This window comes from Heptranchias perlo, chromosome 13 (genome assembly GCF_035084215.1).
Source record: "Heptranchias perlo isolate sHepPer1 chromosome 13, sHepPer1.hap1, whole genome shotgun sequence".
In the NCBI taxonomy this organism is placed as follows: domain Eukaryota; kingdom Metazoa; phylum Chordata; class Chondrichthyes; order Hexanchiformes; family Hexanchidae; genus Heptranchias; species Heptranchias perlo.
Window position 1 is genome coordinate 21968208 of NC_090337.1, and position 15657 is coordinate 21983864.

Below are 15657 nucleotides of genomic sequence, written 5' to 3' on the forward strand. Positions count from 1 at the left end.
AAGTTATCACTGATTTTTGTGTTGCTTGAACTCCCCCCTCAGTTTAACAGAGCTATTGTACCACATATCAGACTTGACCGTAACATTTCAACTCTCTCAGCTGACACAGGTCAAACAGCATTACAACAGGCGTGAAAACAACATTCCAGTAACTGATAGCTATGTGATCCTACAAATTATTCTCTTATGTTTATCTTATAACCAGATGTGCAGTTGAGGCTCTCTGAAGCCTTTTGATGATGCAGTAGGAATACTTTTAAAGTAATTGCTCTGAAGGGCCTTTGAAACATCAAAAAGCATTTTATCAGTTTCCATGGTTACATAAAAATATGCTTGCAAATATACTTTCTGGCACTGGCTCCTTCATTACATACAGAGCCATTCTCAATGTCAGCTGTTACTGTGTGCTCAATTTTGAGTATGTACCATACATACAAGAAAGGATCAAACATTACTCTACACCAATCACACACATATATATCAAATGTGTATATATCAATATAATTTGTTCAGAGCGTATTCAGCCATTACATGAAAGGCATGAGTAGAAATTATATCTAAACACAAGATAGCCATCTACAAACACTCAGTTAACAAGTTCTGACAATGAGTTTCCACTTCAAATGTTATCCTATCTTTCCAGATGATGAACCTGTTGTGCATTTGCAGCATTTTTTTCCCCCCAATTTCCAGCGTTTTCAGCTTTATCATCTCAGCTAACAAGTTATTAGTTAAAACCTCTGTCAGGAAAACAATTTAACGTCAGTGGATGTTTTGTTGCACTCGGTGTTTCAATTTCAGTTCTGCACTATATAGTCTCATAGATTCGGCATCACCGGACACTCCTGCAAGCGGTTCCTATGATCAGAGGTTTACCTTTACCTTCATTGCCCAATCTCTAGTTAATGATAGCATGACACAAGGGTCATAACAATAAGACTCTCAGTTGTGTATACTGGATACTACGATCTTGCACATGTCCCACATGCGTTTCTCTCACCTTCCTGAAGATGGACTGATAAGCACTTTAGTGACTGAGGCCAACTGTAAATAATAAACTGGTTTGTTTTACACAAAATACATGACTGAACATCTTAAAACTTTCTGCCTCAAGTTTACCATGGGACAAAGTAATATCTGATTGATTGCTTCTAACAACCTTCACTGCTATCTTCCAACTGATCTGATCAGTTCATATTGACAACCTCCGATCCTAGTGAACAAAGCTTACTTTTCCTGTGAAACACTAACAAACTGATAAATGGGTTGAAATGCCTGTCAGTTCAAAAAGCTGATGTTTTAACGTGTGTGAACTTAACACAGAAAGCACATCCTATGATCAACACAATCTGCAAATAGTTAGATTAATGGAGGTTAATTTCTTCACTGTTTTCAGCACATTAGCATTGTATAAACTATGTAGGATTTTTTTTTAAGTGAGGAACTTAGGATGGAAGTCATTTACACTGCCTGTGTGGCTGTAAAACCCTTTCCCCGTGCTGCCGTGAGCTTTTTGAGCCGTCTAGCGATCCGCCCACCATTTCCCCACTGGCCTCATTTGCATACCTCAGAGTGAGAGCCAATGGTGTAGGCATTGCCAATTTCCTATTTATATACTGTATTTGCACTCTGGATTGAGATAAATGAGATGCACCAGCTGCCAGGATCATCCAATCAAGGCAGAAATGAGGAGATTGTGAGCTTGAAGAGTCCAGAAACTATATTTAGTGATTTCTGCAAATTGGCAATGCTTATTTTTTTTGCCTTTTTTTCCTTGAAAGACATTTACTTGCTTTTGACTGCCCCTCACAGGGTCAGCTGACCTAAAGATTTGCAGACCCCCCCCCACCCCCCAGCACCATGGTCAGGGCATCTCAGGAGCAGATATGGCTTTTCTTATGGGCGTATGTCATTATCACGGAGGTAGAGGAGCACCAGCGGATGGAGCTAAGCAGAGTCAGGCAGCAATTCAAGAAGGATGCAGCCCACCAGGTTTTAGCAACAGAAGCCCCACCACCATCACCCCCAAGAGAATATATAGCAGCACTGGGCATATCAGGACCTCTCTGAGGAACTCTGCATAAGAAGAGTACGCTTTACCAAAGAGTCAATAGGGTATCTCTGTAACCTGCTGAATGAACACCTCATCTGCCGCTACTCTCATCTGCCTGCACTACTCTCTCAGTGGCTATGAAAGTGACTGCTGCCCTCAACTTGTACAGCACAAGATCATTTCAGGCAGCCACAGGGGGCCTCTCCAACATCAGCCAGCAAGCAGTATAGACATGCATTCATCAGGTCACTGATGTCCTTTACAGCAGAGTAGTACAATCTGTAAGATTTGGCATCACAGCATGGCAGCAGAGAGATAGGGCCATACAGTTTTATGAAGCTGCTGGTTTCCCAATGCTTCAGGGCTGATGAGCGCACAAGCGGAAAACCCCAGGTCTTATTCTACTGCCTCTGAAGTCACTTAAAGAAAATATTTATAAATTCTACAATTCATGGTTTGTGAGTGCTTTGTTGACTAAATATTGGGCAGTACAGGCATTCTCTGGGTTATAGGGAACAAGAGCTCACCCAGAGCGGCCTCCTCCCGCTATCCCCACCATCACAGAAGCCAGTCTTCAGCCAATTCGATTCACTCCACGTGATATCAAGAAACGGCTGAGTGCACTGGACACAACAAAGGCTATGGGAACTGACCACATCCCGGCTGTAGTGCTGAAGACTTGTGCTCCAGAACTAGCTGCGCCTCTAGCCAAGCTGTTCCAGTACAGCTACAACACTGGCATCTACCCGACAATGTGGAAAATTGCCCAAGTATGTCCTGTCCACAAAAAGCAGGACAAATCCAATCCGGCCAATTACCGCCCCATCAGTCTACTCTCAATCATCAGCAAAGTGATGGAAGGTGTTGTCGACAGTGCTATCAAGCGGCACTTACTCACCAATAACCTGCTCACCGATGCTCAGTTTGAGTTCGGCCAGGACCACTTGGCTCCAGACCTCATTACAGCCTTGACCCAAACATGGACAAAAGAGCTGAATCCAGAGGTGAGGTGAGAGTGACTGCCCTTGATATCAAGGCAGCATTTGACCGAGTGTGGCACCAAGGAGCCCTAGTAAAATTGAAGTCAATGGGAATCAGGGGGAAAACTGTCCAGTGGCTGGAGTCATACCAAGCACAAAGGAAGATGGTAGTGGTTGTTGGAGGCCAATCATCTCAGCCCCAGGACATTGCTGCAGGAATTCCCCAGGGCAGTGTCCTAGGCCCAACCATCTTCAGCTGATTCATCAATGACCTTCCCTCCATCATAAGGTCAGAAATGGGGATGTTCGCTAATGATTGCACAGTGTTCAGTTCCATTCGCAACCCCTCAAATAATGAAGCAGTCAGAGCCTGCATGCAGCAAGACCTGGACAACATCCAGGCTTGGGCTGATAAGTGGCAAGTAACATTCGCGCCAGACAAGTGCCAGGCAATGACCATCTCCAACAAGAGAGAGTCTAACCACCTCCCCTTGACATTCAACGGCATTACCATCGCCGAATCCCCCACCATCAACATCCTGGGGGTCACCATTGACCAGAAACTGGACCAGCCATATAAATACTGTGGCTACAAGAGCAGGTCAGAGGCTGGGTATTCTGAGGCGAGTGATTCACCTCCTGACTCCCCAAAGCCTTTCCACCAACTACAAGGCACAAGTCAGGAGTGTGATGGAATACTCTCCACTTGCCTGGATGAGTGCAGCTCCAACAACACTCAAGAAGCTCAACACCATCCAGGACAAAGCAGCCAGCTTGAGTGGCACCCCATCCACCACCCTAAACATTCACTCCCTTCACCACCGGCGCACAGTGGCTGCAGTGTGTACCATCCACAGGATGCACTGCAGCAACTCGCCAAGGCTTCTTTGACAGCCACCTCCCAAACCCACGACCTCTACCACCTAGAAGGACAAGAGCAGCAGGCACATGGGAACACCACCACCTGCACGTTCCCCTCCAAGTCACACACCATCTCGACTTGGAAATATATTACTGTTCCTTCATTGTCGCTGGGTCAAAATCCTGGAACTCCCTTCCTAACAGCACTGTGGGAGAACCTTCACCACACGGACTGCAGCAGTTCAAGAAGGCGGCTCACCACCATCTTCTCAAGGGCAATTAGGGATGGGCAATAAATGCTGGCCTCACCAGCGACGCCCACATTCCATGAACGAATTAAAAAAGAGAATTGGTCTGAGATGCTGAAACTGAGAAAAATGTACACTGTAAAAATCCAAAAATGTAACAATCTGAAAAATGGGTGTCACTCTGCACTGCTGGAAACAACTCCATAGGTACGACATTGTGACCATCAGGCAAGAGTGCAGAAGATTTTGATCTCATGCATGAAATCTCTGCTAAATGTGAAGACAGTTGGTAGTCCTATGTCTTGTGCTCTTTTGGGATTTTATGTATGTTCAATTTTGGTTTTACCCAAATATGACTATCACAACCACTTTGGACCCAATTTAAAACTTACTCCTTCAATTATCTTCCAGTTTTCCTTCTTTGTGAGAAAAACAGTTTTCCTAGAAACCCACTCACTCCAGTACATTTTGTAATGGTGAATGAAGAGATCTTCCTCTTGCGGTGGATCCCAGTGAATTATAAGACTGAAAACACTGTTGTGCCTTGCAGTGAAGTTGCCTTTCCACAAATTTCTTGGTGCACCTGGTGGTGAGGGATCTGTAAGAAATGTTAAATAATGGATAATTAACAAAAAGCTACAAGGAGAAAGCAATCGAATGGAAGAATTAGGTAAGACTTGCTCATGTATAAAATGTCACCAACCCCCCCTGATCTAGATATCCCAGAACACTGCATTTCATTCCCACCCACTGCCTGAGATTACTAGTCAGGTTGGATTAAAGGAAAGGGAGCCCTTAAACACATTGTTAATGACAGATGCTATCTATTGTTATCAAACTCTTTTGTGGAATCTTCAATTAAAATGAAAAAAAGTTAATTATTTGAGTTGCTTCTGCCATTTCCAGTCTCTGATATTAGAATCTGAGCAATATCACAACACTGCTCCTTTGGGAGATGGTAGACCAAGAGGATCAAGTATTGCCTGGACTATGATGGTTCCTGTGCTGCTGGGAGTATGGAATTATCACATGTGAAAAGCAATTGGCTAGGTATGAATCATGAACTTGTAGACCTGGTGAAGTTTTGCTTGACATTTTTGGGGGTTTGGGAGCTGTTTTAGTTTCATGAGTACAATCCATAATAGATCAGATTGATCATTTTGAGCCATGGGTAGAACTCACGATTGTACTTAGTCTATGGAAGAAGCAGGTTTGATTGGGTAACTAGCTATTTTTCAATCTATGATTTCTTATGCAGACACTGTGATGCCATAAAATATTAAGCTTCAATTCTGTACAAAAGAGTTGAAGGAGTACATCTGGGAGGACATTTTATATGTGGTGCAAAAATAAATGCAAGGAATCATAAAACATTGGTTAAAATCATACAGGTGAGGATTATGATTCACAAAAGACTCCATTATTATAAGGTATTGGCCCATTCACACAACTAAGGCAACAAATATAGTGACACCTCATTATTATAGTTATGAATTTGACTATGCTATATTATGATTCTTCTTTCCCTCCTTATGAGGCAAAATTTTGTATCTTGCAATAAATCACTGGCTACAGTGAGATAACAAGCCAGTACACCGAATAATCTAAAAATAAATTAAGCATACATATAAGGTGTCAGTAGTACAATAATTAATAGTCCTCATGGTGGATTACTGGCTACAAACAATGTGTTTTTTTGAAACTCATGGGGATGATATCATCATTTGGGATACACACAATTTCGAAGGAAATCCTATATTGCCAAATTAAAGGAGTGAATTTCAGAGTTGGGTCTCTGAAGTTTTTTTCTCCTGATTTATCAGCTTTTGTTGAGGAATAAAAGGCTGACAGCTCCTTTATCACTTGGGCGACGGCACTAGGTCCTCACAGTGGTCTATTGTCACAAATCAAACTTCAAGGCTTGGCCTCTTGCTCAAACTTGCTGCTGTTTTTTTCCACTGGCTGAGTTTGTTTGAATGGTGTCTCAGAAAGCAACAAAATGACTGAGGCTTTAACTTTTTTTTTGAAAAATAGGCCAACGATCAATGAAATCTTTTTATAGTTAACAAGGAGACCTCAATCAGTAGAGTTCTACTAAAATCCTAATGCACCTGTTTAGGTTGTGATCCTTATTCAAGTCAGGCTGAACTCTTTAGCCCTTTAACCTTAGGGTAAATGTTTCATGTAATGAAAAAGAAAGAGTCAGTGCTGGAACAAAGGTCTATTTTATATCAAGAAAAATAATATAAACCTTTGATAACATCAAGGCCTGGTATAGTTTGTGGCCTGAAATGCTCGGCTGTCAGTTGTATCTTTTCTTCACCCCATTATCAGTATGGACTTGTCTTTCATCAGGAGGACTTTTGGGGTTACATGTGGGAGGCTGCAGGATAGAACCTCTGACCTATCATTTTCTTATTCAAATAAAAGTAGAAATGTAGAAACAGCTGGTCAGCTCAGTCTACAGTTTCTGGCTCTGTAACCCTTTGGCATCTTCTCTTGCCTGGTCTTCCTGCTTGTAGGAAATAAACATCTTGAAACTTTAACACTGTGTCTGTCACAGGTACGTTAGTTCTACTTTTTCAGAACCTGCCTTGCTTGGAAATAGTCTAGACACATGGAGGGGATGGGAGAGAGAGAGGTGGAGAACGAGAGAGTATGCCTTGTTGGGGGGGGGGGGGGGGAGAGAAAAGAGAGAGAGAGAGAGATGGAGACAGAGAGAGAAATAAAACAATATCTTAAATAATATTTGTGTTCTTGCATAACTTTGAACTGCAACAAGTAGAATGTACTCAACTTCGTGCAGTGCAAATGGTAGGCTGCTTGGCTCGATTTTAACTGCGGGCCTGTTATGGGCAGGTAAACAACGATGTGAGTTGTGATCTGATCTGATCTGGCGGGATCAGATGTTGGGCCATCCTGTGGAGGTCCTACGATCGGGAGAGGTGAGATCGAGGGGTAAGCATAATCTTTCCTTTAGGGGCCCAAAGGAGTTCTCCTGTTCCTCCTGGCTCCACAAGAAAAGTAAAATTAAAACTCACCTTTTTGGGCTTCTTCCGATCCACTTCCTTGCTGGGTTGGCCTGTCAGGAAACTCACTGCCGCTTCCCGCTCAAGCTGCCGAGTAAAAATTGCAGTTGGGTCCTTTGGGCAGGTGTCCCAGGTGTCCTTGCCGCCTGCCCAGTTGAGCAGGTTAAAATCATGGCAGGTCAGCTCCTGGGCGGGTAAGTGACCTGGGCGATTTTAACTTGCCCGGTTAAAATCGCCCCCTTTTGTTAAAGGTCTTAGGGTTCAGTTATTTCTAAAAGGCACCCATTTCAATTGAATGTTGAAGAATTAATAATAAAGCACAACGTTAGAAGGTGGCCTGGTGTGGGCTTGTTCCCTAGATCCACTACAGGATGTGGATCTGATCTCAGCCAGGCAATCAGGGAGAAGTAATAAGTAAAAATGAGGCACTCTGCCACAGGGAGGGAAACAATTGGAAGTTAGATTATTTCTAACTTGATCTCAAGCAGTTCTTAGCCTTGGCAGAGGTTGAACTGTCCATTTTCTTGATTGGGGTAGGGTGGGGTAAAAGAGAAGAGCAGAAAAAGAGAGGATAAAATATAGCAGCAAACTGTATCAGCAATACAGTTACACAGGAGAGTTGAGTAGTCAGGTGACTGTAGGGCACACATTCAGAAAAAACATCAGAAAGGTTAAACGCTTTTCATTTAGTACCTCCTGTGTTACATAGCTGGGGATAGTTTCTTGTCAATGATTAATTTTACCATTGTGGTCCACCAATATTTCTAATTTTCAACAGCATAAATAAATCACTTTGCATTAAAACATATTTTAGACTTGGGGGTAACTGTACAAGTCCACACTCCCGATGGGGAGCCTCATGTACTGAAAGCCCATTTCAGAATCTCGGGTGCACATTACCTATGACTTTCTAACCATTAAAATGAATGGTCAGAAAATCACAAGGTGGGTCTGCCCAAATTTCTGATATGCACGGCCAGCAGGCAAAGTAGCTCACCGGACTTGTAAAATTACTCCCTTACATTGAAGTGTATACTGGAGTCTGAATTGGTACTGAGCTTTACAGTTGTCTTCCAATGGCAGGATTGGTATCCAAGACTGCAAAAGATGATATTCCCAACTCAGCTGAATGACAGTCAGGCAGAGACAATAACAATAACAACCAGCATTTATATAGTGTCTTTTAATGTAAAATAAAACACATTGTGAAGGCACTTCACAAAAGAGTGAAGCTGAAGGCTCTTCCACCATTGTGCAGGTTGTATTTTGACTAGTTTAGAGTTTGTGGAAGGTGGAGCATATTGGAGCAGGAGCATATTGGAGTAATCACGCCTACTGATGACAAAAGTTTCAGTGGTGGAGGGGTGGCAAGGGGCGCAGAGGCAGCCAATATTACGCATGGAAATAGGTGGTCTAGGTGATGGAAGGGATTTGGGGTTTGAAGCTCAGCTCTGAGTTGAAGAGGATGCCAAAATTTTGCAGAGTCTGGTTCAGCCGGAGTGAGTGGCCAGGGAGGGGCACGAAAGCAATCGCAAGGGAGCTGAAAACAATTGCTTCGGTCTTCCTGATGTTCAGTTGGAGGGAGTTGTGACTCATCCGTGACTTAATGTCGATCAGGCAGTCTGACAGTATGGAGGTGGCTGCTCAAAAGTTGGGGGAGGGGGGTGCCTAATAACGTGTTCTAGCATATAGAGGAAAGGAAGGTCAGAGAATGGACAGTAGGTAGAGAAGGTGAATGGATTGAATGTGGGTTTTTGAGGAGAGGCTTTGTGTCAGTGGTTTCAATAGGGAGTCATTAACAAAGTCAGCCAGATTGAGGTCAGACAGGAGAATTGAGCAGTCAGGAACTGGGGGGCGAGGAGATAGAGACTGGGGGAAGGTCAGGAGTGGGAGGTAGGAAAAGGAAGCAGAAGAAGTAGTAGAAACAGCTGCCATAAATAGTCTCAAAACAAACAAACAAACAAACAAACAAACAATCTCTTCTTCACAATTCCCCCAGGATTTCTGAGGGAATACTTTAGATCATAGAATCTTACAGCACAGAAGGAGGCCATTTGGCCCATCATGACTGTGCCAGGTCTTTGAAAGAGAAATCCAATTAGTCTCATTCTCCCGCTCTTTCGCCATAGCCCTGCAAATTTTTCATTTTCATGTTTATATCCATTTCCCTTTTGAAAGTTATTATTAAATCCCACCACTCTGTCAGGCAGTGCATTCCAGATCATAAGATCAAAGTGACTTTCCACCCTTCTCCTCCCCCTGCCCCTGCGCGCGGAGTGTTTTAAAAAACAAAAGGAAAGCTGGGATGGTACTGATCTGCTGTCAGTAAATCTCAATTGCACATTTGGCTAATACTATTTTGTGTTTACAAAGCATGCAAAAGCATCTAGTCTATAACATTAGTAAGTGCATAACATTACATCATTTTCTCTATTCCAACATTGGTGAAAATTGATCCGAGGAGCCTGAATGCACTCTTAGTTTCCAAATCCATACAATAACTCTCTGCAGAATGGAATGTGACTGGGGTGGGGAGGGAGGTCATTGATGTCTGATGGCTCTCTGTTACAAGCAAACATGCTTATTATCACTATTCAGCAAAACTCACTCACCTCGTGATGAGTGGAAGTGTTTACTGGGGGTGGTGAAACCGCGAGTTCCATGGATGTTGACTGCAGCTACTCTGAACTGGTACCATAAGTTTGGTCTTGTATTTTTCAGACCAACATGTTCCTCCGTTGTCTGGGGTATTGGAAAAAAAGGAAATGAAGAGCAATTATTCACTTTGGACTTCAGTGCAATATATTTTTGAAACCCATAGGGACCAACATGAAGAAGAATGAGTTTTATTGAGCTTTGCAAGATCTGAAGCATCTTAAAATTAAATCTCAACTTTTCTTTAAAAGTGTCAGAATATGATGAAATATTTTAATAGTAATACTTCACATTACCATGAATTAGCATATTTAGTGGTGTGATCAATAAATAGTTGGACTACTGCCAACTTAATAAAAAAAACCGCTTTCTCACTGTGATGTGCAGATTGCAATGGCAATTATTGCCAGTCAAAAGTATTTATTCCACTGTTCAACATAAAATGTAATATCACAATCAGTCAATAGAAACAGTACATTGCTCATTTCAACAAAGATGACGTGCCTCAGCTCTGACTCTGCTACAATTTATAATATTTTTGGACCTTGTGATCCATGAATTTCCAGTGTGAGACTTTCAACATTGCAGTTAAAGAGTCTATCAGTCTGGGGGATCCCTTGGGAAGCAGTGATCATAACATGATGAATTTCACATTCAGTTTGAGAGCGAGCATCTTGGGTCTGAAATGACTATTAAATTTAAATAAGGGCAATTATAAAGGAATGAGGGTGGAATTGGCTGAAGTGGACTGGGTAAACAGATTAGATGGTATGATGGTGGATAAGCAGTGGCTAACATTTAAAAAGATATTTTATGACTCGCAACAAAAATATATCCCTGTGACGAGGAAAGACTCCACAAAAAGGGTGAACCAACCATGCGTAACTAAGGAAGTAAAGGATGGTATCAGGTTAAAAGAAAAAGCATACAACATGGCAAAGATTACTGGTAAGCCCGAAGGTTGGGAAAACTTTAAAAACCAGCAAAGGATGACTAAAAGAATAATAAAGAGGGAGAAAATAAATGAGAGTAAACTAGCAAGAAATATAAAAACTGACAGTAAAAGCTTCTACAAGTATATAAAAAGGAAGAGAGTAGCTAAAGTAGACATTGGTCCCTTAGAGGATGAGACTGGGGAAATAATAATGGAAAACAAGGAAATGGCAGAGGAATTGAACAGATATTTTGTATCTGTCTTCACAGTAGAAGACACTAAAAACATACCAATAATAGTAGAAAATCAAGGGGCAAAGGGGAGGGAGGAAGGAACTAAAAACAATCACTATCACTAGAGAAAAAGTACTAGGTAAACTAATGGGTCTAAAGGCTGACAAGTCCCCTGGACCTGATGGCTTGCATACGAGGGTCTTAAAGGAAGTAGCTACAGAGATAGTGGATGCATTGGTTGTAATCTTCCAGAATTCACTAGATTCTGGAAAGGTCCCAGCGGATTGGAAAACCGCAAACGTAACACCCCTATTCAAGAAGGGAGAGAGACAGAAAGCAGACCAGTTAGCCTAACATCTGTCATTGGGAAAATGCTAGAATCCATTATTAAGGAAGTAACAGCAGGACATTTGGAGACTCATAATAAAACCATGTTGACTCTCCTTGATTGTATGAAGGGGAAATCGTGTCTGACAAATTTATTAGAGTTCTTTGAGGAAGTAACGGGCAGGGTGGATAAAAGGGAACCAATGGATGCAGTATATTTGGATTTCCAAAAGGCATTCGATAAGGTGCCACATAAAAGATTACTGCACAAGAGCTCATGGTGTTGGGGGTAATATACTGGCATGGATAGAGGATTGGCTAACTAATAGAGAACAAAGAGTCGGGATAAAAGGGTCATTTTCAAAATGGTAATCTGTAACTAGTGGGGTGCCGCAGGGCTCAGTGCTGGGGCCTCAACTATTTACAATATATATCAATGACTTGGATGAAGGAACAGTGTCCTGTGGCCAAATTTGCTGATGATACAAAGATAGGTGGAAAAGCAAGTTGTAATGAGGACACAAAGTGTCTGCAAAGGGATATTGACAGGTTAAGCGAATGGGCAAAAATTTGGCAGATGGAATGTAATGTGGGAAAATATGAAGTCATCCACTTTGGGAGGAAAAATAAAAAAGCAAAATGTTATTTGAATGAAGAAATACTACAAAATGCTGCGGTACAGAGGGATCTGGGTGTCCTCGTACATAAAGCACAAAAAGTCAACATACAGGTGCAACAGGTAATCCGGAAGGCAAACGGAATATTGGCCTTTATTTCTAGGGGGATCGAGTATAAAAGCAGGGAAGTCATGCTACAACTGTACAGGGTGCTGGTGAGACCACATCTGGAGTACTGCGTACAGTTCTGGTGCCCTTATTTAAGGAAGGACATACTTGCATTGGAGACAGTTCAGAGAAGCTTCACTAGGTTGATTCTGGGTATGGAGGGGTTGTCTTATGAGGAAAGATTGGACAGGTTGGGTCTATACTCATTTAGAAGTTTAGAAGAATGAGAGGAGACCTTATTGAAACATACAAGATTCTGAGGGGACTCGATAGGGTTGATGCTGAGACGATGTTACCCCTCATGGGGGAATCTAAAACTAGGGGGCATAGTCTCAGATTAAGGGGTCGCCCTTTTAAGACGGAAATGAGGAGGAATTTCTTCTCCCAGAGGGTCGTGATTCTTTGGAATTCTTTACCCCAAAAAGCTGTGGAGGCTGAGTCATTGAATACATTCAAGGCTGAGTTAGACAAATTTTTGATCAGCAAGGGAGTCAAAGGATATGGGGAAAAAGGCAGGAAAGTGGAGTTGAGGTAAAAATCAGATCAGCCATGATCTCATTGAATGGCGGAGCAGGCTCGAGGGGCCGAATGGCCTACTCCTGCTCCTATCTTATGGTCTCATGGGTGGGAGGGGGGGGGGGGGGTGAAAAACAGGGATGGCATTTGAAAGGCAAAGGACAAAGTTTTAAAATTTTATTGATAAGATGTTTACACGCACTCTCAGGAGTGGTACATGCTATAATAAAGAGTTCACAATAATTGCATGTTAATGCATAGTTTTCGAGTTTGGTGCATTAGGGTGATAGTTGCTCCGACAGGGCAGAGATACTTGTGGTCATGGGGTGGTGGAAGTATGCAAGGAGGGGGCAGGGTGTGAGATGCTGCATTATACTACAGCAGCAGAGGTCCTAGTCAGTATTGTGCAGGGTGCTGAGGCATATCTCCTCAGTAGGTAGCCCTGGTATCAGTCCAGTTATGGAAGCTTTGGTGGGTGGGAAGCCAGCATATAGGAAAGGATCCGTGTCTCCTCGTATTTCCCCAGCTCCATTCATAGCCCAGACATAACTTGGGGCGTATGTGGATCAGACGGGTGGCTGGGGATCCCTAGCGGAGAGTTGAACGTGAGGCCCAGGATATTTTAACTCCCGCCCTCAACAGCATTTGGTAGATCTGTCTTCCACCTGAAACCGGCAGGAGTAAGGCCAGGGCTGGCGGGAGTGGGAATTCGGGCATGAGCCAGACACCACCGGGGACTCAAGGGAACAGACCCTGGCATAAAGTTAGTGTTGGGGGGTGGGTTTGAACTGGCACTGGGAGGGAAAGGCAAGGTCGGGGCTGGGGTGGCCCAAGGACTCCTTGCTGGGCTCGGCGGTGCACACCTGCTCCTCAAAAAAAATGTTCAGAAAAGTTAAATACTTACCATGGCCTTTTCTGGCCACTCTGTTGACTCCCGCCAGGTCTGGCAATTGGGTGTGACCCTGTGCAAGCATCCTGATTTTCTGAGTTTAAATTGCATTACGGTGCCAATTACATCATTAGCCGTGACTTTTGAATGTAAAGAAGGCCCCAGCCTGCTTTGGGCAGGCGGCCCTCCCGGGCCTGTTTTAAGGCCAGCAGAAATGGCATTGGTGGAAATGCAGTGCGAATTCCCAACCACCAGAGCAGTCAAGCTCTCCTGAGTGCCATCTGCCACAGAGGTGGCCAGTATTGAGTTTAGGACTGATGTGTGCCTGTGAGGTGGCACTGTCTTGTAGAAGGTCAGCTGTAATGGGGTTGGTTTGTGTTAGATTTTATAGAGCACGGGATCCTAGATTAAGTGATGAGGCCTAGAGGGAGTGGAAATAAGTCATGTTGGGTGATATGACATTTATGGGCCAGCTGCTGGAAGGACATGACTCTGTCTAGGTGGAGCAGTTTTCCTAACTCAGTGATGCCTTTTTCATGCCATGCCTTGAAGCCACTGGTATGTAGATCTTCAGAAAGGTCACTGCTACACCATAGATGGAAGAGGGCAGGCTTCCCTCCAGATTGCCAGTGCCAGAGATACTATAGGTGTTTCCTGGGGATTTATAAAGAGAAGTGGAGCTGATAAGGTGGCATTTGCCTCTATGCCAATCGAGGTTTTGGGATAAAGTCTTTTTCCAGGGAATGATACCCTGGAATTGGGCTGCCCAGTACTAGTCCTTAAAGTTTGCGAGACTCAGCCCACCTTTGTTGCAAAGTCAGAGCTCTCTCAGGCATATCATTAGCCTTTAAATACATTTTGAAATAATAGTAGAAGGGCTGCTTCATTAATTAGAAATGATCACTTCTTATTTCTGTGCTGCTTAAGATCCAGTTAACCAATCACAATATCATTGCACTGCCAGTCAAGGGATGAGAACCATCATTGATTTTTAAAGGAAGATTACTCATTTTCAATTTCTTACACAAGTGGGTAGAACCTGGAAGGAAATCTAAAGTACCTCGGTAAATAATCTTTAGAAATATTTATTTTTGTAACTATTTGGTTCTTAGCCATTTCATACAAAAAGAATCAAGAGCTTGTCTGGTTTTTGAAGACTGCCTCATATGCTAAGCTTACATAAGCAACCGTCTCCCACTTGCTAGCATCATCTTCACTTGGATACATCCCAGAATTCCATCTTCTCTGCAATATATAAAATACTGGTTCCATAGAAACATTAAACTTGGACATCCATGCAACTGCTAGCTTCCCACTTCTGTCTTCTGTGAAACTCAATTCCTTTCTGGGCTTCAATGGGACACCTGAGGGGCAAAGAAAAGCATTAAAATGTAGTACGCAAACTCATACACACATATGGGAGATGTGTTGTGTCTGTACAAAAGATCAGTGCAATCAAGATGCTCAACAAGTATCAGTTCTTCCATCACTACTGTACCCTCAAATACATTCTCCTCTGCTGAGGAAGGCAAGTTATGTGTGCATTGTATATACGCCGAGACTTGTATAAGAAAAATAGCACCACGTGGTTACTAATACATAGTGTGTAATGTAGAAAATAGGTCACTACTGTCAAAGATTGTTTTCCCCCAAATTACTGGCAGTATTATCCAGTCAAGGTCTTTATATGGCTTCTGTAGTAATGAGGGAGCCGTAAAACAACGTGTGCAATATTATCCTGACAGGATCTTTATGTGTTCTTAATCAATGAGAGAGTCCTGGGTAATATGCTATTTTAGACTATTTTATGAGGTGTGGCGGTATTTTAGAGGAGCCTTATACAGGTTCTTTCAGAGAGAGGCTTTAGAGGCAATGTTGTCACATGGTTGCCCTCAACCGAACTGCAGGTTTTATGGGACACTGTTATAGACAAGTTGTGGGGTATGTATATGGATATATCACAGTGCTATAGGAGAATTCTGTCTTGAAAAATGAGAGAGGAGATTTTCCTAGGCCTGCCTCCAGGATCACCTGAGTGCAGTGTTTATGGAAAATCAGGAGGATTGTAGCATACGCCTGTAAAAGGAAACCGCCCGGTTTTTCTTCCATTTAAATTAATGGAAGGAAAATTAGGTGGATTCCTTTAC

At 42.8% G+C, this 15657-nt stretch overlaps 1 protein-coding gene across 1 annotated transcript in view; it reads right to left on the reverse strand.

Annotated features, from left to right (window-relative positions):
- The window catches only part of anos1b (anosmin 1b), a 141579-nt gene that overhangs the window by 28154 nt on the left and 97768 nt on the right, over positions 1-15657 (reverse strand). The window contains exons 5-7 of the mRNA XM_067994612.1: positions 14690-14874; positions 9784-9913; positions 4535-4740 (exon numbers count right to left, since the gene is read on the reverse strand). Of these exons, the coding sequence (XP_067850713.1) occupies positions 4535-4740; positions 9784-9913; positions 14690-14874 (521 nt within the window). The remainder of the gene's footprint in view (positions 1-4534; positions 4741-9783; positions 9914-14689; positions 14875-15657) is intronic.